We start from the raw sequence: 26,190 nt of genomic DNA, 5'->3' as shown, positions 1-26,190 counted from the left end.
CTCAAAGCATTCCTCAACCACTGACTGCACCTGACTGTGCTGGTCCGCCACAGCCACGCCATTTACTCCAGACAGAAACAAATGTTAAAAGGAAACCAAAACTAAGACATTTTAAACTCAAGGAAGGGTATCGGAGATGACATTCTTTATTTGTCACCTAAAGCGAATTTTAGAGCATGGACATCAGGAAAAGTCTTCCCACCAACCACCTCCTTTTTTCTCTGACACACCAGGGGCACTCCTGCCTGGGGCTTTCCCTCCTCCTGAAACACTTTTCCAGAGAAACCCCCTTGCTCAGTCCCTCACCTCTATGTCTTTTCATAAGTCATAAAATAATGGGTGAAAAGAAAATCACTGCTATAAAAAAAAATAAGTTAGGACTAGGAAAATGGCTCAACGGGACCCATGGGCTGGGCATAGCCTTGACCATCTGAGGCCCTACCACTGGCAAAAGAGGCATTACAGGGCTCGAGGACCAGCCAAAATAGGCCAAAATCCAGGAACAGTGAAAAAGCCCATCTCAAGAAAACAAAGTGAAGAATTATAGAGGAAAACACCCGAATATCCTCCTCTGGCCTACACACATGCTGGTGATCACACAAAAAGAAAGAAAGGAAGAAAGAGAGAAAGAAAGAAAGAAAGAAAGAAAGAAAGAAAGAAAGAAAGAAAGAGAGGAAAGAGAGAAAGAGAGAGGGTAGGAAGAAGGAAGAAAGAAGAAAGAAAAGGAGGAAGAAAAGAGAAAGAGAGAGGGTAGGAGGAAGGAAGAAAGGAAGGAAGAAAGAAGAAAGAAAGAAAGAAAGAAAGAAAACAATGAAAGAATGTAGCTGAGGAATGCACACAGCCAGCCATGGGCCAGTCAGCTGCTGAACAGTTTAAGAACAGGGTCCTGAAGGACCACAGTGTACTAGGCTCAGCGTGGTGTTTCCCCTCTAAGCTTTGCAGGAAGCTCAGCAGTATTCAGAGCACATGAACCCTCAAGCATGGCCCAGAGTTTACTGGTGGCCAGTGTGAGGAGACTCCTGCATGGGGATCCCACGCTTAGACAGGAAAGAATGAGGCTGATAGTGAGATCACGAACTACAACTTTCAGCAGCCTGGCTTCACCTCAGAGACTGGTTACTTCGCAGCCATGGTATGAAAAGGTACAAAGAAGACAGGTGTGGGGAAGGCAGATATCAGCAAATGATGGGTCCTCCTTCCGGTGACCAGAAACTGTCCAGCAGGGAATGTTGTCAGCCCTCATCTCCAAAGAAGCACCTAACCAAATGCAAAGAGACAGTGGAGACACATATAGGAAGTGCCTATAGAACAACAAAAAAGGGCTGGAGAGGTGGCTCAGAGGTTAAGAGCACTGGCTGTTCTTCCAAAGGTCCTGAGTTCAATTCCCAGCAACCACATGGTGGCTCACAACCATCTGTAATGAGATCTGGTGCCCTCTTCTGACCTGCAGGAGTACATGCAGGTGTACATGCAGGTAAAAACCCTGTATACTGTATAAATAAATCTTTAAAAAGAAAAACAAAAGCCAGCCACTCCCTGTTGGTGTGTATACCTGTGAACATCTCTTGTGCACCCGACAGACAGCTGCGTAGGAGCTCATGCGGATTAAAGGATGAACATTGGAAGCATTTATCCAGGTTACCTAGACCACAATTACTCATATTTGAGTAAGATTAATTCTGACATATTTTTGCTATTATTCTTTAAAGCAGACTTTTTTTTTATATCTTTCTTACTTCTAATATCCATCCTCAAACATTGTATATTCTGAATATTTGCCATGCTGAGAACTGAGATCGTTTTAGGTGATCTGCCTGCATTGCAATCTGCTTTTGGTAGGTTTTAAAGAGTATTAAACTTTCCTTTAAAATGTGAGGTGGGGGGTGGTATATACTGGAGAAATAAAAAGCACAGTTACAACAAAAGAGGATCAAAAATAAAAGTTGGTTCTTTAAAAATACTCAAGTCAGGAAAACAGGCTGAACAGAGAATGACAAAAGAAAAGGGGGGAGGGGACAAAAGGAAGGAAACCCAGTTAGGGGCTGGAGAAAAGGCTCAGCCTTTAAGAACATCTGCTGTTCTTCCACAGGATCAGAATTTGGTGCCCAGCACCACATCAGGCAGCTCACAACCAGCTTGTAACCCCAGCTCTGGGAATCTAACACTCTCTTGTACCCTCTTCAGGCATACAGACAGACAGACAGACAAGGCTGTGTGTGTGTGTGTGTGTGTGTGTGTGTGTGTGTGTGTGTGTGTGTGTGTGTGTGTGTGTGTGTTACCTTTTTTTTCCCCAGAGCTGAGAACCGAACCCAGGGCCTTACCACTGAGCTAAATCCCCAGCCTTTTTAATCAATCAAAAAGAGACTGAGCAGAGCTTGGAGAGGTGGCTCTGTGGGAAGGAGTAAGCTTTGTCACAGGTGGGAGCAGTCTTGGCGGGCTTTACCCTTGGGGCACCCCATGAATACCTTGTGACAGACTGAGTGGAGCCATCCTGGGTCTGGAATTCAGGAAGCAGACCTGGGAACCCCACCTGGACTATTATCTTTCTAATGGACCCTCACCCGGAGAAGGAGCCGGTCCTTCCCACGTGACTCAGGGAGTTGGGGAAGAGAAAATAACAAAGTCGGCTGCAGAGAGAGCGTGCGGGGGCAGCGGACAAGCTGGATCAGCACGCAGGTCAGAGAGACACCTAAGGATCCGTCCCGTGGAACGGCTACCAGAAGGTTCACTCTTTTGTCCCTTTAACCTTTTTCCTTCTTGTATAAGCTAGTTGGGTTGCACAATAAAGTTTAATTGCTAAGAAACAGAGTCAACATGGCTCGTTGGTTAAGAGCACTTGGTGTTCTTTCAGAGAACCCAGATTTGGTTCTTATCACCTACCCTGAGGTTTACAATTATCTTTAACTCCAGTTCCATGGGATCCAACTCCTTCCTCTGCCCTATATGGGCACTTAACACATAGTAGACATACATGTAGGTAAAACACCAATGGCACACAAAAATTAAATAACAAATGTTTAAAAGGGTCTGAAGAGATGGTACAGTGGTTAAGAGCATCTGCTGCAGAAGACCAGGGCTGGTTCCCAGCACCTACACAGTGGCTCACAAGCACCTGAAACTCTACCTACACCGGGTCCAAAGCCCTCTTCTGGTCTCGGCAACCATCTGCACACACAGACATTTTACATTTTTTTAATCTTAAAAAATAATCAAAAATACAGTGGGACTAAGAAAATGGTTCAATCCCCAGGACCCGCATAATAAAAAGAAAGAACCAAGTCCTGGAAGTTGTCCTCTGACCTCCATATATGCACAATGGGGTGGGCGTGGATACATTATGTATATATACATTTATATGTGTGTATGCTTATGTATATATGTGTGTATACATACATATATACACATATGCTATTCATCCACACATTAGACTCCTGTCAGGGGGCTAGAAAAATGGCTCTGTGGTTAAGAGCACTGACAGCTCTTTAAGAGGATCCAGGTTTGATTCCCGTCACCTATACAGTGGCTCACAACTGACTATAACTCTAGTCCAGAGGATCTGATGCCCCTTTCTGGCACAAGGCACACGCACAGTGCACATACATATATGCATGCAAACACTTATACACACAAAGCAGAATCAATCTTTTTTTTTTTTTTTTTTTTAATGAGTCCTGTCAGGTATCTCAGCTGCAGAGAGATTCGACAATACCGCCAAGTTCTTTAAGAAGCAATGTCATAAACTCCCCAAAGGCAAAACCCAGGCTCTGATTTAGAGGCTCCTGGTGGTTCCAGCTCTGCGAGCTTTCCTGGTAACGCTACTGCCCTTTCATTCCCTGATGAAGCTGATACCACAAAGTTGATGTTATTTTATTGTATAGCCAGGAACATAGGGGGTTCCCTAGATTGCACATGTGCATTAAACACTCCTGGATAAAATGGAGGTGTTGAAATGAAAATTTTAAGCAAGGTACAGACTGTGCCAAGATGCACTGCGATGACTTTATAAAAGAAAACAAATGCATGCATGTATCTGCTTACACATGCATAAAACACCCCTGGAAGATTAAACAAAAACCAATCACAATGATTGAAGACAACTGAGTGACTGAGAACACGGGTGGGCAAGAGACCTTCCCCTGTGCAGCCGTTCATAGCTTTTCAATTTTTAACACTGTGACTTTCAAAGGCATAAATACATATGTAAGTAAGTAAATGACTAAATAAAATGACTTCTATGATTTAGAGCTATGATTTTGGTAAATTGCAGCTTCCAGTCTTTAAAATTGGAACAATACCTCCTAACAGTAATGACAGAATCAAATAAGATTTTTGGGGGGGGACATCCCTTTGAAATATTTCAATGTTATGCATACTTGAAAGGCAGCATTAATACTATCACTCAAACACATCTAATGCTTTCTCTTCTTTCTTCTAACTCTGCACAGAAAGTACCATTCATCCCAAGATAGGTTAGTTAGCAATTAGGAAACCACTGGTTTAAACTAATTCAGGTGAGTTTATTTAGATTTAACAAACACCTAATCATGCCTGTCACAAGTTCAATACATTAAATCCTCACAAGCAGCTCTAAGTGAACAACAGATCCAAAACACTGAGTGCTGACAATTTGACAATGAAAGGCCATCCTAAGCCTCCAACCTGCGGAGGTTTGGAGGAGAATGGCCACCACAGACTCAAAGGTTTGAATGCTTCGACCCTGGTTGGTGGAACTGTTTGGGAGGGATTAAGGTGTGGCCTTGTTGGAGGAGAGGCTTCTCTGGGGGTGGGGAAGCTTTCAAATGCCCACACCATTCCCAGTTAGTCCTTTCCTCTGCCTCTACCTCTCTCTGTGTCTCTTCTGTCTCTCTCCTCTCCTTGCTAGCATCTGGATTACATTCCACACGAAATACCAGCAGAGAAAGGACTTAAAATACTTTTTCTATTATAGACTAAGGGACCACAAAAGAAATTCATTAAACAAATTGTTTTGTTTTGTTTTGTTTACTAACAACTTCATACACGTATATTAATACATTTTGGTCATATTTCTCCCTTATCCTCTCTCACTCTCCCTCCTGTTCCATTCTTCTGAGAGAGCCGCCCTCCTGCTTTCACGTCAGCCTTTAACAGCTGAGCCATCCCTCCAGCCCCATGTCTTTCTTAATGAGCCACCAGTTTAAAAAAAAAAAAATGAGCCACTAGTGTGACTAGAGTTACCTGCATGAGCGTGAGTGGGTTTATTACCAGATCATGGGCAACTTACCAAAGGCTACACCCCTGAAGACACTTCATTCCCTCTCCCCCAGCAGCCATTAACTGCCAATAGGTCCCCAGCCAGCTGTGGGCCCTTGTGAGCCCCCTAAATTATTTTTAAATTTACTATTTTGTATGTCCAGAATCAAGACTGTGACAACGGGAGAGAGTCATCAGACTGTAGCATTGCCCCAGAATCTGCCAAAACAGCCTCAGCAGCTCGCAGACAAAGATGTCCAGCAGGTGCTCTCTACCACAGCACACACTGTACAATTCTCTGGGCAGCTCTCAGGTACTTAAATCACACAGGGGTAAGAAAGAAACAGCCGCCCCAAAGAGCAGATTGCATCAAATAGGCAGAAGAGCGGAGCCCATGTCCACCAAGCACAGCACACAAAGCTCAAAGAGAACCATTTGGGGATTTCATAGCCTGCCTGTCTCGTCTCCATGCCTGGAGAGTCTAGAGATGCCTCCAACCATTTCTGGGCAGCGATTTGGGTTGGGTACATAAAGGCATCAAAGGGAAGGAGTCCTAGCCTTAGGAACCACACTGCTGAGAGGAATGGCTAGTAACTGTCTTGCAGCAATAACTAAGGCCTTGGACAAATTAGAAATGCCACTGAGAAAGGGGAGAGGGTAGGGGAGTATTCTAAGCACATGGTTTAGATATATAACTTGCCGAAAAGTGCATGTTGATTGAAAGCTCTAAGGCTGAGGGGGCCATCTAAGAAGTCCCTACACCTCACAGCTGTCACACTGGAGTGCTGAAACCTCACTTACGAAGGAGCTGCTGTGTTTGGAACCTTATCCACATATCTCCAGATAGAAACTCAAAAGGTAAGTCGTGATGAATGAATGCAGCCACCAAACCCCATGCAAGGCTCGGGGAAAGGGAAAAGTACCTCTGAAGTCATTTTATTTAAATTGCTATTTTTAAACCCTTATATGTGTGCCTGTATGCGAGTATGTGCATACGAGTGCAGATGCCTGTGGATGCCAGCAGAGGGAGTTGGGTCTCCCAGAGCTACTGTTAAAAGGTGGCTGTGAGTTACCCACACCATGGGTGCTGGGAACTGAACTTGGGTCCAGTGCAAGAGCAGTAAGTATTCTTAATTGCTGTGGCTGAGCCAACTCTTGCCCCAGTAATTTAAATTATAAATGACTGAAAATAGCTAGCGAGCATGCGAGAAAGGAGGTGCATACAATAGAGATCACAAGCATTGCTAGGAAGGAAAAGCTTTTTTTGACATTTAAGTCATTCCTAAACCAGGTGCTATTCATAGACTGTTTGAAGAGGTAGAGACAAAGGGTTGGCTGGCTGGTTGGTTGGCTGTTTTTAAGACAGTCTTGCCTTAAGCTGGCCTCCAATTCACTGTGTAACTAAGAATGGCCCTCAACTCCAGATCCACATGATGCCCATTTCTTGAGTGCTAGGATTGCAGACCTATCCCACCAAACTGTTTATGAAGTGTAGGGGATTGAACTCTGGGTTTGGGCAAGCACTCTACCAATGGAGCTATCCCCAGACCCAGAAATATGTGTATGCCTGTGTGTGTGTGTGCGTGTGTGCGCATGTGCGCACGCGTGCACACATCTGTTTACAAGTGCCTGAGAAAGCAGAGAAGCCAGATATGATTGCATATGTCTGTAGTCCTAGCACTTGGAAGGCTGAAGCTGGAGGACTGAGAAGTCAAAGACTAGGCTGGGCTACATTGTAAGACCTTGTCTTAGAAGGGGAGGAAGGTGGCTGGAGAGATGGCTCAGAGGTTAAGAGCACTGCCTGACCTTCCAAAGGTCCTGAGTTCAATTCCCAGCAACCACATGGTGGCTCACAACCATCTGGTGCCCTCTTCTGGCATGAAGGTCTACATGCAGGCAAAACACTGTATGCATAATAATAAATAAATCTTTAAAAAAAAAAAAAGAAGAACGGGAGGAAGGAGGCTGGAGAGGTGGCTCAGTGGGTACAAGCACTTGCCATGCAAGTGTAAGGACCTGAGTTCAAATCCCCAACACCCTCAGAGAGTCAAGCATGGTAACCCAGGTCTGTAATCTCAGTGCTCCATGAGGAAATGAGCAGCAGAAACAGATTTCTAGAAGCTCAAAGGCCAGGTAGCTGGCACATGAAATAGCAGAAAAACAGAAACCCTTGTCTAAAGCAAGGTGGAAGGCAGGGACTATCACCCAAAGCCATCCTCCCTGTGCCCTCCACATGGGTCGTGGCATGCACACATCTCACACGCAAACAGACTTTAAAAGGAGTGGGAGGCATGGCTGGAAAGGATGACTGTGTGGTAAAGAATGCTTGCTGCTCTAATCCCCAGCACCCACATCTGGCATCTCCAGCGCGTGACTATCTGTACCTGCAGCCTGCAGCTCTGGGGGACCCAGCATCCTCCCTGTGGCCACCCCTACATACATGTGCAGACATGCACATACATAAGTTCTAAAAAATAAACATTAAAGGAAAAGATAAAAAGGGAAGGGGGAAAAGATAAAAAGGGAAGGAAGGATTTATACAATGCAACTAACTAAATTTTCATTTAAGCAGCTGAACTTAAAAAAATAATAGCTCTTACTCTTAAAAACAGAAAATTAATTTCTATGGTACCACTATTCCTTCTTCCAAAGTTCTGGATTTTTTTTTTTTTTTTATGTATCAATTAACAATAAAAGAACCTACGTGTACGACGCTAGATAGTTTATGCAACATCTCTTCTGACAGCAAAGATCTTATAAAGTGAGAAAAGATAAAGACTTTTAATGGATACCCATATCTAAAGCTATGTGAGATATGTAGCCGTGACAGTTATGTTTGAGAGCATTCTCTTTCAAACCGTAAGTCATACAAGTAGTGGATTATGAAGTCAATTTGTGGACCACCACAGCATTAGGTACTTTGCTCATAGCTATGGCAAAGTGATCTGACAAAAGCAATGTGAGCAAGGAAGGTGTGGTAGTTTAAACTGAATGGCTCCCACAGGCCCATATATATTTGAATGCTTGTTTCCCACTTGGTGAATTGTTTAGGAAGGATTAGTAGGCGTTGGAGGGGGTGTGTCACTGGGGGTGGGCTTTAAAAACCATGCCCAGTCTCTCTCCCTCCCCACCCCCATCTGCCATGCCAGACTGCCTGAGGCCACATTCCCCACCATGACCCAACCCTCTGTAAACGTAAGCAAACCCGCAATGATGTGCTTAGTCTTTAAATTGCCTTCATCATGTTGTCTTTTCACAGCAATAGAACTGTAACTCAGACTGAGGATTTATTGTGCATCACAGTTGATGATGCAAACCATGTTGATGGAAAAGTCGTGGCAGTGTGAGCTTGAGGCAGCTGGCTGGTCACTTTGCACCCTAAGCCAAGAAGGTGGGGAGAGATGACTGCTGGCGCTCAGCTTTATCTTATGTCACCCCATTTCGGGCGTGGCATCCCTCCTCAGTTAACTCAGTCTAGAAACTCCCCGACAGATGTGCCCAGATGTCCGTCCCTTTTATGACTCTAAACCTTACCGTGTTCACTTTCATAGCACTGCCTTAGCTACTCTCTATTGCAACTTATAAATAAAAATGTTTAATTTAGGGCTCACGGTTCCAGAGGGTGTGCGTCCATGACCATCATGGTGGGACTCATGCCAGCAGGCAGGCATGGCGCTGCAGCAGTTGTAGCCGAGAGCTTACATCTTGAGACACAATCATGAGGAATATCATGGGCTTTTTTGAAACCTCAAAGCCCCCAGTAACACACTTCCCCTAACAGCACCTCCCACCTCCTTATCCTTCCCAAATAGTTCCACCAACTGGGGACCAAGTATTCAAACATATTCAAATCACCTCAACCACCAACATGTTTTAGGAAAACAAGATTGAAAATATTAGAAATATTTTTAAATGCATTACATTGACTAAAGGACTACCCACAATTCTACTCAAGTGCAGTGTAAATATGTAAGAGGAGTGTTGGTTAACAATGTCAGTGTATTTCCTTTTCATCTTTAGATTTGTTTGTTTTATGTGTATGGGTGGCTTGCCTGCAGGTATGCATGTTCACCACATGTGTCCCTGTTGCCCATAGAGATAAGGCAGCTTTGGATACCCTGGAACTAGAGTTACATATGTAAACCACCATGTGGGTGCTAGAAATCAAACCCAGGTCCTCAGCAAGAGCCAGTGCTCTTAACCATGAGCCAGCTCTCCAGCCTGGTGAATTTCCTAAATGAAGTATAGTTTTAAAAAAAATCCAAAAGCTTGGCTGGGCGTGGTGGCGCATGTCTTTTAATCCCAACACTCGGGAGGCAGAGGTAGGCGGATCGCTGTGAGTTCGAGGCCAGCCTGGTCTATCAAGCGAGTGCAGGATAGCCAAGGCTACACAGAGAAACCCTGTCTCGAAAACCTCCCAAAAAAAAAAAAAAAAAAATCCAAAAGCTGGCCCAAACATAAAGGCACATAAATCGTAACATTCTAAAGGCTGCAGCAGTGGGGAAAGATGGCATGGGTAAAGCCAAACGGGGCTGTCTAACAACAAATTTGGAAAGTCGCTGATAGGAACTTGTTTCCTTCTCTGATAGCTTAAGTTCCCAGCTGCGGCCAGGCATGATGCGTTATTACCCCAGTACGTAGGAGGCTAAGTCAGTGAGATGTGAGGCCTGGATTTCATAATGAGACCCTGCCTGGAAAATAGTCAGCAGACAACCCAGTGGCCACTATCCGTATATCCCTAAGCCCCATGCTGGAACTCTGGAGCACATTAGGACCACTATCATCCCAATTAGCCTTTTATATATTTTATGAAAAAAAAAAAACAAGCATAAAACCCAGGCTCTTAACATCAGGAAAAGAAAGACAAGGTGACCGGAATGCTGATGACCCTGGTTTAAACAGTACACATTTTATACCCCCTAAATATGTGCAATTATGTATAAACAATAATTGGGTGGCATAGGTGTGCATACTGCAGAGGCCAGAAGAGGAATGCAGTATTTTCTTCTTTTGGTTGGTTTTATTTCATTGGCTGGTTGGTTTTGTTTTTTATTTGCTTGTTGTTTGTTTGTTTGTCTGTTTGTTTGAGACAGGGTCTCACTGTGTAGCCTTAGATGGCCAGGAACTTGTTATGTAGACCTGGCTAGACTTGAACTCACAAAGATCTGACTGTCTCTGCCTCCCAAATGCTGGGATTAAAGGCGTGTGCCACCATCCCTGAGGGTACTTTCATCTATCCACCTCTACCTTATTCCTCGAGACAGTCTCTTCACTGTTTCTGTGAGGCTGCTTGCCAGTGAGCTCCTAGGATCCGCCTTGTAGCCATCCCCCATGCTGAGGTTACAGACACACGCAGACAGGCCCAGCTTTTTTAGATGGGTGCTAGGGATTCGAACTCAGGTCCTTATGCTTGCACATCAATCATTCTTACCCGCTGAGCCATTTCCTAGCCCCAACATAAATGACAAGTAACAGAGGGAGAATAGATGCCTTCTGTGGGAACCTGCTCTCACACTGACACAGACACACCCACATACACATAATTCAAAGGCAAATATTTTTTTTAAAAACTCAAGGCAGCAGCTATTGTCAAATTTCTGCAGGTCTTCATTTTCTGTACCAGAGGTTCCCCGTGGCGGTCTTGATGGAGTCGCAAAGCCTCCACAGATAGCTTTCTTGGTATCAAAGCCCATTTACAAGTAAATTAGAAAAATGCAATAGCATTGTTACACCCACAACCAGATGTAGTGCACAGGCTGAAAGATTAGCCTGTAAACAAAATTTCCTCTTGTTGCGTATCTATAGTAGCACCAAGCACTTTAGCTTCCCCACTCACTGTCTGGACAAAAGTGTCAATCAGTGTCTTCCTGTCTCAATGTCTCCCTACTCGCCTTCCTTTCCTTGCCTGGTCTTGGCTATTCATCCATCTCAGTCCCCAGGCTCCTCTGCCTGGAGGTAAGCCCTTCCCCTGCGGGTACCCGCTCCCTTTGCTTAGAGCTCATTTCTACAAAAGCAGTGGCTGCAAAAACCCCAGATAAAAAGACACCCACAAAACCAATCTTTGCTGATGGGGAATGTGCTGTCTTAGGGGGAGGGAGCCACAGAAACGGGGGACCTAGTTGTGTTTGGAGCCACTTTTGAGTCCAAATGGAACCTGCATTAGTTCCAAATCTTCCCTTTCTACTTAAGCATGAAAAGTGACAGCTGAGAAATGTATAAAATAGGGCTAAATAGAGGTATTGTTAAAGGAATAAAAACAGACCCAGCCAATCATGGGCAGCCATGTAGCCTATGAACACTACTATAAAAGTGTCCTAAGGGAAAGTAAGGAAAAGAGTAATTACACACACACACACATACACACAGGATCACAAGCACACACTCACACACACACTACTGTTCCATTGTGCCTTATCATTAGTAACATCAGAGGAAAGACAGTGCAGCACTTATTCTGGAGGTGGGCATCGCTTGTCCTATGGACCGCTGTCTGCTTTGGATGAAAAGAAAGGTTTCCCCACATCACACCACTGTAATGGACATAGATGCCGGCCAATCCTGTAACCAGTGTGTAAAAACAAACATAGTAAGATTTCTGAAGTCTCGGGGTGGTGCTGGCAAACACCTTTAATCCCAGCACCTGGAATACAGAGGCAGGTGGATCTCTGAGAGTTAGAGGCCAGCCTGGACTACAGATCAAGTTCGAGGACAGCCAGGGCTACACAGTGAAAAACCTGTCTTGAAAAACCAAAAAGAAAAAAGAAAAATATTCTGAAGTCATGTACCTAACTCCACTTATCCTATACGTACTAGGTAAACTACCAAGCATTTAATTTTGCCAAACACCACCCAAACCGCTGATATTATGTCATTAATACTGAAAATGGAGTGGTGTTGATTTATAAACTCACTTTGGGCATTAGTGCTAATTAACAGTGTTTTCATGAAAAACATTTAAGCTCTAAATTAAAACATATGATCTGAAAGTACACACCAAAAATATGTACAAAAGGAATAAAGTACAAATCCCTATAAAGTGTTTTCTGAATAGGCACTAGAGGAAACAGGAAATGAAGAAGAGAGATCTAGCTGTCAGACCCTGAAGTCAGCATCAAAGCTGTAAACATCAAATATGCACAAATTAAACACCATAGGAAAATGAAAGAACAAGACAGGGAATAAGCAAACATGAGACTGATGAAAGGAAAAATCCAAACCTGACTGCTGCTAAATGCCAGCGTTATTACTATCCTATCAAGTGAACACCTCTTATGGGAATCGGGGAGGAAACTGGAAGTCTACTAGACGCTAAACCCACCTTGGTGAAAGCTGAGCATGGATAATAAAAACAACATGAACTATACAACTGAGATTTATATGTTTCAATTATATAAAATAGTTAATGCAGCTAAATTTTTGCAGTTTTTAACTTTTTCCTAGTGCACTAAAACACATTAAGTTTTTGCAAGTGTTTTTGAATATGTCCAAGAGAAGAAAAAAAACTGCAAAAGAAGAAACAGAAGTTGTTATACATACTAGCTGAGTGAGATGGGACAATTCAAAACAAGTTTTGATGAATAAATCATTAATACAAACAAAACTGTTTTTTAAAGAACACAGACAAAGCTCAAAAAGCTATAAATGGATTCTCATTCTGAATACATAACTTATTTAAAGTCATTGCCTTACATCAACTTAAAAAAGAAGAGTCAACTAGGCTAGGATTAAGAGTAAAAATGTAGGGGCTGGAGAGATGGCTCAGAGGTCCAGAGCACTGGCTGCTCTTCCAAAGGTCCTGAGTTCAATTCCCAGCAACCACGCAGTGGCTCACAACCATCTACAATGAGATCTGCTGCCCTCTTCTGGCTCACAGTTGTATGTGCAAGAAGAACATTGTATACATGATAAATAAATCTTTAAAAAAAAAAAAAAAGAGTAAAAATGTAAGGACACATGCACAGAACCCTCAGACCTGAACAGGAAGCTCTTCCCGCCACACCACCAGGGAAGAGACCTAACGCGCAGTCGGTCCCCTGCCCCACAACTCACCCAACGTTTTCAGCATCTTCATCACACTCAGCCTTGTACTTGCAAGGTCCGCACTTGGAATGCTTCCTATGGGCCTCTGCTCCTGAGCCTTCTTCTTCTGTTTAAATGGAAAAATTAACTCTTTCAAGCAAAAGTTGGGATGGATCCTTCCTAGGCACCCCTCAAGTTTTCAGGAGCCATTATCTTGTTTTGAAGGGAAACACACCCAAGCTTCTGGAGATAACTTCAGAGCTGGAGTCCAAAAATGGCTGCGACTACTGCACAACATACGCCGTGACACAGCACTGTGTGCAAACTAATGCCCTAGGCTGTGTGTGCTGGGACAATACACTGGGTTTAATAAACTGCATTTCTAAAGAGTCACCATTTAATACTGAGGAAATAAAACATGAGCAAAACTCCAGTCTGTGAATCTCCTCGCCCTAAAGACGACTGCACAGGCTGCTTGGCCACGGACATGCTGGACCAGGCTAGAACAACGTTACCATCCTCTCCCCACGCATCATCAGCCCCACACCCTTTCTAAACACATAAAAACTAACACCAGAGTTAAAAGAAGTATTTGTCTCCAATTTTGGACAAGGACAGGGGTGCTCTTACAAAGCTCTCCTTCTCTAGCTAGCTCCCTTAGCACAGCCAATAACACTGCAGTGTAGCGATCTGTGAGTCTTCTATTTCCCTGCCACAAATGAAGCACATTGTCACTGTCCTCCCCGCCTCCCCCAAAACAACTCACAGTTCCCAAACAAGGGCATCCTGTACGTGTGGGCCTCATCCAGAGTGGATCCTTGCAGCTCTCTCAAAGAGGGCCAGGAGGTTGGCTGTGAGGAAGGCGCTCAGCCTCAAGGGACTTGGTGTGTGAGAGAATTCTATCCAGGTTGCCAGTCAGTGAAGAACTTATCAAAACACAAGTCCACAGGTAACACCTAACCTTCCTGCTGCTTGCCATCTGCCTAGTCTGACCGGAAACACTCCTCAAATGCAAATGAATACACAAACAGATTGCAATGGTCTTAAGTTAATAATCCCGAAGCCTCAGAAGCATCGTAAGATCAGGAACGGCTGAACAAAGCACTAAACCTTCCCAACGCATGCTCCCTTGAGGGCTGAGAGCAACACACATTCTCAGCAACACAGCCGGGACTGTATTCTATTAGCAAACCTTGGGAACATCTGAGTTTCCTAACGGAACAAGGGACCAGGTCACATGATCTCTTGAAACCCTCTCCTGCTCTCAGATCTAAAATTCATGAAGTTAGCTTTCACACTTGATTACAAAGCTCCTGCTTAAACACATCCATTTAAATCAAAACCTATTGTTCAGTCACTTTTATCATTTTCTGTCTGGCTGACACTCCCATCCTTGAATTCCTCCCCATAAATGTTCTATTCTTTACAGTCCTTCAAAGTCCCTTCCAAACTCAGAAACTTTGGGACTCTATTAAATGCAGAGCAAGGAGTAGCCTGGCACAAGGCTTCATATGGTTAGGAGCAGAACTGCAGTTTATATTTGGCCTGAATTTTCCCGGTGAGTGTTCTTTTAACCTCAGGGCACCTCAAATAGTTCTATGCACAGAGTAGATAGTAAGGTTTACAACTTCATTAAACTGAGGCACGTTAGTCATCCTCAGTTCTGGGCTTGCAATGCTATTACCAAATATGACATTTTTAAACATCAGAAATAATTTTTCTGTGAAACAGATTTTAAAATGTAAAATCTTTAAAGGTTCAAATTTAACTCTTAACTCCATCAGATTTGTTAGTGAGCTTTTTCTTATCTAGGCACAACTTACTCTGGATTTTTTTTTTAAAACCTTGTTATTCTTTTTTTTTTTTTTTTTTTTTTTTTTTAATCCTTATGATTTAAACAAATTGGACAAAAGATTTAAAGCTCTGTTCCACGGGGGTGGGGGGGGGGGGTGGGGGGGGGGTGGGAATCACTTATGTGGACAATCCTGAGCAGAAGCCAGCTTGTGTAACCTTAATTTAACAGGAGCTAGGACGGGTTCCCCTTAGTCTGACAATAAACCCTCAGTAAAAACTGGGGTGCAACAAAGACTATCTGAGGTTAAGAGGGACGGACACACCAGAGCACAGAGCTTCCTGTAAGGCTGGTGGTGATGAGTAACTCTGCATACACTAAAAGTCACTGAGCTTCGGACTTCACAAAGGCCTTAAGAAGCATCTGAGCTGGGGTCAGAGAGATGGCTCAGTGGTTAAGAGCACTGACTGCTCTTCCAGAGGATTTGGGTTCAATTCCCAACACCCACACAGCACTCACAACTGTCTGTAACTCCTGTTCCAGGAGATCTGACACTTTCACACAGACATGCATGCAGTCAAAACACCAATGTACATAACATAAAGATAAATAAATTATTTTGTAACGTATCTGAGCTGGACATGGAGGATCACGCCTGGAGTCCCAGTACTTGAGAGACTGAGACATGAGGGCCAACGTGAGTTCAAGGGCAGACCTGTGCTACATAGTTGAGTCCCAAGTCAGCCTGACCTGTGAATGAAACTCTCTCAAAATAGCAAAGTATGTGAAACTCACCTCCTTCTCCAGATCCAGAGCCGTTATCTGAGAAAAAAAACAGCAAATGTAAACATTGCTCCTGGAAATTCCATCTTTTCAGATAGTAACATTTCTTATCAGAAGTAAAACTTGTGACATACACGGTCATATATTCCTTTTCTCAAACTTCTGACAGCTAAGTTAATTTTCTTATGTCTACATATGTAAGGCTCTACAGAATAAGTAACCTAAATATATAGCAATTAGAAATTCTTATATGTTGAATAATTGTTTTATGTCTCAGAAGCCAGCCTGGCAGGAAGTACCCAGATCCCATGTACCAAGACTAAGATACTATAAACAGCTAAACAGAAATGGTTAGCCCACTCATTTAGAAAGTAAAGGGAAATTTTAATTTTGTTAGGGAATACTGAACAAACTGCTTCTATTAGAAAAATAAAAGCTGAGCCTGGCTCCAAAGTCTTCTTAATCAAATTTGTAGATACAGACCAGAGGCCAAAAGGCTTTTTTTTTTTAATCCCTATGGTCTAGCAAGGAGAACCTCAGGGTCGAATGTGCATAGTAATGATAAAATTAGCTTCCTCTAGGAAGTCTATTCGGAATAAATCTCAGAGAGAGAGAACAGCCTAAAATGTAATTAATGTACAAATTAAAATTTTTCTTGTAGTGCTGGGCCTTGTGTACACTAGGCAATCACTCTACAATGGAGTGGCACCTCATATTCTAAAATTTTATTTTATAGTGCTGAAAGAAACAATATATAGCACATGGTGGAAATAGGGGAGTCTGTCATGTCATCAGCTTGGAGCCGTAAAAATTAAAAATACGGCAGAGATGGCAGATGAAGATGTTACTTTAGCCAGCACTCTACAGGGGCCATGCTATCTTGGTCCCAGGGAATTCGTCCTGTTCTTCAAATAGTCTCTAGGATGGAAGATAATACTGAATTCCAGACCCTTCCCTCCAGATCCCCAGATAGACGACACAGGAGGAATTTGGGTGCACACACCACAGGCGGTGCCACGTGCACAGGCTCTGTATGCCTGTATGTAGTTTTCAGTTGCACTCAGCTTTGATTTAATCAGCCACCTAAGGCTGTCTCCAGACAGGAAAGAGCAAAGGACCGGAAAAGGAGGAAGGAAATGGGAAAGGAATTTGTAAAAACTTATGACCATATTTTCTTAGGAGAACTACCCCTTCGCCCTGCTAGCCAATATACACTGACTAGGCACATATTAAGTGCTGAGCACTGTGATAAATGCTAGGATTACTATAATAAATAAGGCATGTTCCTAGTACATGAGACACCCACTCCAAACCTGTTTCAAACTGTGTCCAATTTTAATAGATACTAAAAATCTTACAACTTCCTTGGTCAGTAAGAACTTTTAAATAAATTAAATACTATGATGAATACTCTGACAATATGGTAATTTTCCTTGTAGAATTTTGTTATTTTGTCCTTTTTTTTTTTTTTTTTTTTTTTTTCCCAGAGCTGAGGACCGAACCCAGGGCCTTGAGCTTGCTAGGCAAGCGCTCTACCACTGAGCTAAATCCCCAACCCCTCTTTGTAGAATTTTATCAGTAGTACACACACCGGTGAGCCCGTCCCAGCCTGGAGAAAGCGTTACTACGCTTCCCTAGAATAACAGACAGGCTCCTGGTTGAGAATGTACTTATATGGCTGAAGGCACGTGTGTCAGGTAAGTAAAATGCTGTGTATCACATGCATAGGTACGCAGACAATACAACACACTGCCCAGAGATGTCATAGAAGAAAGACTTCAGAGTAAAGCCTAAGAAGGGATTTTTCTGAGTAATTGAAAGAGAAAATACTTCAAACTCTCAGAATAGGACACCTTTAAAGAGCAAATGATGGGAAAACGATGGGCCAGTCAGCTAACAACAAAAGCCAGAAGCAATACGGCGCCTGGGCCTCGGTATCCCAAAGCTTAACATGCCCAGAAGCCTGCTACCCATGGAAGGATTTAGAGAAATGGAGCTCAGAAAGTACAAGTGGCTTGCACAGGTTACCCGGTAAATAAAAGCTAGTTTCAGTGGTTTGCTGCTCTACTTCCTGTTTAACACTCGCTGCCTATCCAAGCACGTGGCGTCTTAAGCAAACGCTCCTAGCAAATGACCGACACGGCGTCAGAATGACATTACGGCATGGTCTGGCACGTTGTATTAACTGGTCATTATTTTGCTCCCCAAGGTCGGCTGGATGTCATGTACCCCCAAGTACTGCTGTGTAACCCTGCCTCCAAAATATCCCCGATTGGCTAAATCAAAGGCCTACACACGTGGGCGGGGCAAAAGCAGGAGGCGGAGAAGACAGAAGGATCATGGGAAGGAGAGAGGCATGGAGAGAACTGACATGGCTGGGAGGAATTTACTCAGAAGCGGTGACGGAGAGAAGCATGTGCAAGTATTTATAATATTATGGATGAGAAGTAGCCCAGATAGAGAAGATGAAAGCAAATGGCACGGGATGTGGGGCTGGGGGTAACAAGGAGCTTAGGGGGTAACATATGCCCCGCCCCAGGTGAGGTAAGGCTTATTTAAAATTCTAGCAGGCGGCTACGTCTTTTGTTGATATGGTAGCTGGCTAATAATAACCGCTGTAACAATTATAGGCTATTAATAATAAACATTAATAGCCCTTTTATTTTTCAACAACAGAAAGATTCCCCAAATTTCCTAGATCAAGCCTGCGAAGAAGCACAGCGCACATAGAAAAGTACATGAGGACGACACCTGACAGCCCAAGAGCACAATACTTTCCCTCAGCACCTAATTATTTTGTGTACAGTGAAAAAAATCTCTCCTTGTCCAAAGATGGCTGATACTTAACCTAGGCTTTCGGGCAGTAATTCCGTTAGGAGAAAAGTTCTACATCCGAACTGGAGAGGGGCCAGCCACATCTCTCAGTACAGTATGAGGGCTACCACCTTAGCAAGACCAGCACTGAGGATCTGAGCTTGGGAGTTGGGGCCTCCAGCATCCGTGTAAAAAAGCCAGATATGGTAGCATGCTCCTGTAAACCCAGTACTGGGCAGGCAGAGACAGACAGCAGGAGCTTCCCGGCCAGCCAGTCTATATATACACAACAGGGGGTTCAGATGCAGTGAGACCATATCTCAAAGATACAAGTACAGGCTGGGAGAGCATATGCTGCCATTACAGAGGGCCTGGGTTTATTTCCCAGCACCCCACAGTTCTAGCTCCAAAAGATTCAATGCCCTCTCCTGACATTTGAGGGTTCTGCACAGAAGTGGCACACTTATAGACAACAAGTAAAACACGCATGTGCAAACATAGAATAGTAAAAAAGGAAGACCTAGCAGGTGTCTATCTCCGGTTCCCACATATTCACACATGGATGAGTGTACCTGAATACATACATGCATATATCACACACTCATACACACAAAAGAAATGGGGGCAAAAAAAAAAAAAAAAAAAAAAAAAAAAAGATCGGTCCTGTGATTCAGGATGAAAGCTTTGGGTCGTAGAGTGTTAGCGGCTCGAGAGTGTAGGATCAGCAGCATCCCACTTCTGTAAAGATCCTCCCATAAACCCACTCTACAGCTCAGCTTTCCCAGTCGACAGAACTCCATGAGGAAGTGACGCTGTCCGGTACTACGTGGAGAGGACAGTGAGGCGGTCCATGTTTGGACCTCTCCCAAAATCTGCCCTATGCATCTCTGCTTCGGTTGATTTTAAGTCTATCTTTTCCCTGAGATAAATCATACCTGTAATAGCTTTTAGTGAGTTTTATGAGCCCTCCTAGAAAATTATACCTGAGGGCAGTTTGGGGAACTTTTTTTAAAAAAGATTTAAGATTTTATTACTTTGTATACATTGCTCTGCCCACATGCCAGAAGAGAGAATCAAATCACATTATAGAATCAAATCACATGAGGCACCATGTGGTTGCTGGGAATTGAACTCAGGACCTCTGGAAGAACAGTCAGTGTTCTTAACCTCTGAGCCATCTCTCCAGCCCCTTGGGGAACTTCTTGAACTCTAGCTGGAACATAAGTGTGAGCAGTGTTGGGGACTGTGCCCAACAACTTATAGTTGGCCCAAACCCTTCAGTTAGAGAGAGAACTTTAAACACTGTAACATACAAGGAAAAGGAAGGAAGCAGAGACAATCTCAGTCTCTGTCTTTACCACTGGCCTCTGCACAATTAACTCCAGTTATAGTACCTGACCTCCCCCTCCACCCTCAAACTCAAAACACAATTAAGCAACTCGCACTAAGACCTCCCGGAACCAACCACCACCAATGCAAGAAGGAGAAAGGAGAGAGTAAATAAGATGGCTTGAGGTAGAAAGGAGCGAAGGATTTGGAAAGAAATATAACCTGAAACGTTCAGAGGCTCTCTAGAGACAATCATCTCAAAAATATAAATAAAAACAAACCTATCCCACAACAGTTCCCAACTCCAAACTGTATCAAGCAAAGGATATGAGAGACATTCCCACAGAAGACATGCGATCAATACAGGCACACAGGCAGTACAAAACCACCTCAAGTTGAGAAGCAATAACATAAAATATGACTAAACCGCCCTCCACCACCACTAATCCCTGCAGTGATATGAACCAAACACTTCTGGCTAAAGTCTCCTTTTGGAAAATATGGCGGAGCTATTTCTGACATCATACGTACCTGAGTAGCAAGGTCCACGCGCTACCACTGTTATGTCTTTCTGATGCTTGCAGGCAGCCCTCCTGAGAAAACATTCATTCTGATAAGTGTCCCCATTTGATCCACAGACAGGAATGTAATTTGTATGGCACTGCAAAAGAAAACAAAAATACACTCAGAACAAGGCATGAATATTAATGGTGTGGCTCACACTCGTCAGCACAAAAGCAGAGTGTTCTGACTCTCTCCTACTGCTATGCTAGAACAGGTTGTCCCTGTATTTGACCTTTAGCAAAGAAGAGCAAAGGAGATCTGCCTCTCTTCCTCAGACCTTTTTCCCACGTTCATAATGAAAATAACTAGCATTTACCCCTAAATGGAAATTGGGCATCCCTGTGCAATCTACTGTATTCATTTGCTAAGAAAAGCCATAGAAGTATTAAGAGGAAAATCAGGGCTTATAAAGAGCAACTTAGGTGATGTCTTTATCATTAAAATCCATTTACTTAATATCTCTAAGTAGAAAAGTCCCCAGGGAAGGAACAGAGGAGAGACAAAGAAATCAACACAGTCTCTGTGCTCAGAGATCTTAGAATCTTGTTAGAATAGGGAAGGAAAAAAAAAAAGGCAGAGCTAAATGGTGTTCCAAATCAATCCATCAGACAAAGTATGACGCCTGACCTCCAGGACACAAGCTAGGGTGTCTAAGGAAAGACTCATCAGAGAAAGTGACTTGTGAGTCTTGAAGGACAACCAGGGATGAAACAGATGGAGATAAACGGTGATGAGATTTGAACAACGACACTGGCTCTACATACTTAAAAGAACTTTAGAACTTCTACATGTCAAAAACAGCACAAATGGGGAGGGGGCTAGAGAGATGGCTCAGCAGTTACGTGTATGTGTCCTGCCCTTGCAGGGGACCGAAGTTCAGCACCCACACTGGGCTGCCCACAAGTGCCTGTAAATCAAGGCACTCCAACACCTTCTGGAATCCATGGGCTCTTGCACATAACCCACACAGAGACACATATGCATATACACAATTTTTAAATTTTAAAAATAAATCTTTTAAAATAGCATAAATGAGGTTTTAAAATCTTGGGAAAATATTAGTTAGATACGGGCTGTCATCATTATATTCTTTTTAAATGAGCCAAAGTATTTCCAGAAAGATTAGAAACAGCCAACTAAGATATGAGAATAATTGACCTTCATTAGCAATCTGTGTTGTATACTGGAAATGAGAACTGGGGAGGTGGGGGATTCTGGAGACAGGGACTCCCTATGTAGTCCAGGCAGGCATGGAACTCTCCCTGTCTGAACTCACCCACCCAGTGCAGGGATTACAGTCATGTGCCTTCGTGCATAGCTTGCCTTTAAAAAAAAAGTTTTATTTATCCATGACACTGAATGCAAATTTTTAGAGCAATATGAAATAAAATATAGCAAGAAAACACATTGCATTCATTGCCTTAGAAAATATATATAAATTCTAGAAGAAAATTTATTTTTCATATTATATCTTTAATTTTCTATTTATCTTAATTTTTCTGCAATCGACAAGATGTACTTTTACTATTAACTACTTTTTTAAGTGGTAGGTCTCAGTGTCTGAAGTGTAAATATGGCAATATTAGCACAGCTCAGCAACCACTAGCTGGCAAAATATTTTACAACCAAGTTGACTTTACTATATATTCAATATCAGCAAAATACTACACAAACCTTTATTAAAATTAAATTTTTATTTGGAGAGCTTTGTATATGCAACTGCTTATGAATATTTTTAATCTAGCTTCATTATTAGTAGATATAAGTGTCTGCATATTATACTGTCTTCTAACATTATCATTACAAAGCATGTAAGTTATAAAATACTTACATCGTAAGTGACCTTTATTTTTCTCTTATATTAAAATTATGTACCATATTCATTTCTCTAATCATGTGTTTTTGTAGTCTACATTATGAATTTCATTTAAAGGTAATAAAGAAATGGAACATAATCTACAGGTGATAGAAACAGTTTTGGGTTTGGTAGGACTGGAAATCTTAATATTTTTAAGACAGAATCCCACCCAGTAAGCTCTGGGCAGTGGCGTTAAATGTCCTATGGAATTAAATATTCTAACAACCAGTGAAGCCAATGACAATGTCACAGCCAGGGCTCTGAAGTCAAACACGATTAGCTCTCACTGTCCCCATCCGTCCACAGTTAACTGTCACAGATCCTCTCAAATAATGCCATTGTGAGTATTAAATAAGGGAAAGCTACCTATGGTGTTTCTACCTGGCCACGGCAAACTCTTAGTCAATATTAGCTGTCATTGCTGTGGCTCCCATCCCTTCAAAGGCTTGAGTACTTGTGTAGGAGCCCAGCCAATAAGTGGAAGAAGAGCTTTGCTGCACACACATCATTCAGAGTCTCACCCATGAGTCACCAGGTGGTGGTGAGAAAAGATCCTAACGTCCCCACAATCAGTCTCAGAAACACATACCTCAGAGTGACCCTGAGATGAGGAAGTAGATCTGCAGGTCCCTTCATCATCCCTGGTGTCTAGGGTCTCTCTTGGAAGCCTCCCAGGATGCTTATGGACAAATGAAGGGATCCAGGCCATTTTACAACATCCAGACCCTCTCTAGCCTCTCTTCTGCCACCTTTGATGACACATAGAAACCTCCCCTACCTATTACTTATGATTGTGATGATACTGCCAGCTACGTAATGCTTTGTGAAAGATACAGCACTAACCAAATCTGGAGCCATAGCCAGTGAAGCATTTTCTGTATCCCTACTGCATGCCGGGAACTGTTTGGATCGCAGTATAATAAGAAAGTAGGTTCCTGGGATAGCTCGTCTTGATTGACTGATAGGTACCTAGCAGGGAAGCAAAGCACGTCTGGACGTGTCTTTAAAAGGATGAATTCCTTTAAAGAAGGGCCACTCCTGAATATTGGCAGCACCACTCAGAGCAGCGCCTGAGGAGAGCAGGATAGGAAGAAGACGCTCATGAGCACTGGCTCTACCCCTCTCTTTCCTGTTCACACCATGATGGACTGAACCTCTGAAAACGTACGCCAAACTAAGCCACCCCGCCCCCCCCCCAATAGCTGCAATGGTTAATTTCATGTGGTGGCAACTTGACTAGGCCCTAGGGTGTCCAGATTAAAAGTTATTTCCGGGTGTGTCTGTAACGACATTTCCAAATGAAATTAGCACCGGAGTCAGTGAGCCAAGTAAAGGCCCTCCCAGGGTGATACACATTATCCAATTTGTTGAGAAACCAAATAGGACAAAATAGCGAAGGGGAAACTTCCCTCTGACTCTGCTGAGATACGGGTCTTCAGCCTTCAGTTTCCAACGGGGACTTAGGCCATTCCATCTCCCGAGCCTTCATCCCATAACAGATGGTGAGATTTCTCAGCCTCTATAATCAAATAAGCTAATTTCTCATCAGTCTCTTCCTCCAGTTCTCTCACACAGTCACGTGCATGTACGTGCCTGCACCCTACTGGAAAACTCCAACACAACAGTCTAGAGAGACTAAGAAACCGTGGAAGCTGGTAAGAACAAACACAAACACAGGAAGACAGGCCACAGTACCCTAAATACAACAAGGAAGAAAGAGAACCAGGGAAAAGTCAGAGACACTAAGTGTTAAGGGAAAGATGTAGCATTAATAATTTGTCTATGCATCTAATTAGTGGGTGGCTTTGTTTATTTAACTAGCAAGATAACAGCTTTCATGGGCCAACTAACAAAATTTGCAGTTACATACAATTCTACTTTGTTAAAGTGAACCTAAATCATGCCTCCAGAAGCTTCTATTAGCACTGAAAGCATGCAGAGTTATAAGCAATCTCTCAAGCAATTTGATTATCACTGTTAAGATTTACACAGCAGAGAGCTATGCCTAATGTACCTATCAGGTCATTGTTTTCAGCTGCCAATAACTTGGGTTTTATGAACCGATCTATAATCTTACAGGAGGACAGCAGAGCAGTCAAAGGAAAAGTTCTTCAGCAGGAGGAACCATGCTGTAAGCCTTGGGCAGTTCACCCCTGCAAGGCAGGGAGCCTGTCTGCCTTTAAGCATCCTTAGCACCCAGCTTTAGACACAAGCATACAGCAAGCCTAGAAAAGCACCTACTGATCTCACCCCCTCGCTTATTTCTCTCCCTGCTTTGCCACAGGTTAAGATCCAAAGGATTTAAGACAGATCACGGAAAGCTATTTTTTCAGCTGTTCAAGGGCATTGAAGAGGCTACTTTTTTATATAACCTTAAAGTATCTCAAGGGCTTGTAAAAAAAAAAAAAAAAAGAAAAGAAAAGAAAAGAAAAGAAAGAAAAGAAAAAAAGAAGAAGAAGGAAAACAGAATATAAAACCAGGTCCATGGAAATGAAAGAGCCCCATGGAAAGGCAGGCACAGAAGGAACTGGTGTCCCCAGCCAATGGGCAGCAAGGGTGTGAAGCAAGCCAAGCAAGCTGGGAAGAAAGTGGCTATTGTAGAGCGTGCCTCACAGAAATATCACTTTGTACACATGAATGAAAAGTCTGTTTGACCCTGAGAGCCTGACGGGGGTGGTCAATAGCAGTAAAACCGGCTACCCATCCCTGTTGACTTCCATTCTCTCCTCCTTTTAATGGAAATAAGCACCGTGGTGGTTTATAATATTCCAAGGCGCTTCAAACCCAAGTGCTCTTCCCTTCTGTGTTCTTACTATACTGTTCAAATACTGGTGATGAAATAACTCTTGACATACAGTTGCCTGAGATTACGAGAAATAGGGTTACGAGAAATAGCAACTCTCCTAGGCCGTGTGCCTGGTTTCTAAACCCCTTCTTCTCCTCAAAATTCAACAAGACTGTCAGTGAAAGCCAGACAAGCCCCCTCTATATGCCCCCTTCTCCAATTCTGAGAAGCCATCTCCAGCTAGATTATGACTTAATGGACGAACACAGGCAAACAGGAACAGTCAAGAGCGACGCTCCCTGCCTCTCTTGCTTTTCAGACAGTGACAGCGCAACTAAATCCCAGAAGGAAAAGCTAAGGTGCCGCATCTCTTGGGGTTGTGACCCCCAGTTTCTAGCCCCATCTCTGACCCTGGCTCTCCCCAAGGCTCTAATTCATCCCGGTTCTAAAGAGCTACCGTAGCAGTGACTGAGAAGGGAGGAGAAAGGCCAGGTTAAGAGAGAAGAGGGAAATCATGCCAACTCCAGAGGCTCTCCTGGAGCGCCTCCCTCTCCCTGCCGCCGCCGCCGCCGCCGCCACCACCGAAGCTCACACACACGGATATAGCTCTAACATTTCCCCAGCGCTTGTCCACATCCGTCATGGTCACTCTGTCCTCTTTTAATTTCTGAACTGAAACAGAAGAAGCACAACAGGACCTCGCCTGGCAAAGAAGAACCAGCGGGCTGTGAAGCTGGGTCCCTTCGGGGCGTAAGGCCCTACGTGCTTTTTTTATTTGAAGAATGTTGGATTACAAAATGGGGGGGGGGTTTAAAATTGAGTTAATTTTGGGTTTCTTACCTGAAATTGGCATGCGCATTTCAAGCCATCTCCATCTTCTCTGCAGACGCCTCCATATTTACAGGATGTCTCATCACACACTCTGATATCCGGTTCTCTAACATTTAATTCTGCAAGAGAGGAAAACATTGTCTCGTGTGTGTGTGTGTGTGTATACACAAAAATACACACACA

The 26,190-nt window shown here is 43.3% G+C and overlaps 1 protein-coding gene across 2 annotated transcripts in view; it reads right to left on the bottom strand.

Annotated features, from left to right (window-relative positions):
- Positions 1 to 26,190, bottom strand: part of Tmeff1 (transmembrane protein with EGF like and two follistatin like domains 1) — a 121,671-nt gene that overhangs the window by 41,194 nt on the left and 54,287 nt on the right. For both annotated transcript variants that reach the window (XM_051161928.1, XM_051161923.1), the window contains 4 exons: positions 26,017 to 26,126; positions 20,501 to 20,630; positions 15,839 to 15,865; positions 13,282 to 13,378 (listed from right to left, as the gene is read on the bottom strand). In XM_051161928.1, coding sequence (XP_051017885.1) covers positions 13,282 to 13,378; positions 15,839 to 15,865; positions 20,501 to 20,630; positions 26,017 to 26,126 — 364 coding nt within the window. The remainder of the gene's footprint in view (positions 1 to 13,281; positions 13,379 to 15,838; positions 15,866 to 20,500; positions 20,631 to 26,016; positions 26,127 to 26,190) is intronic.

The sequence above is a fragment of the Acomys russatus genome, chromosome 2 (genome assembly GCF_903995435.1).
Source record: "Acomys russatus chromosome 2, mAcoRus1.1, whole genome shotgun sequence".
Classification (NCBI taxonomy): Eukaryota; Metazoa; Chordata; class Mammalia; order Rodentia; family Muridae; genus Acomys; species Acomys russatus.
This window is presented reverse-complemented; position numbering and strand designations above follow the sequence as displayed.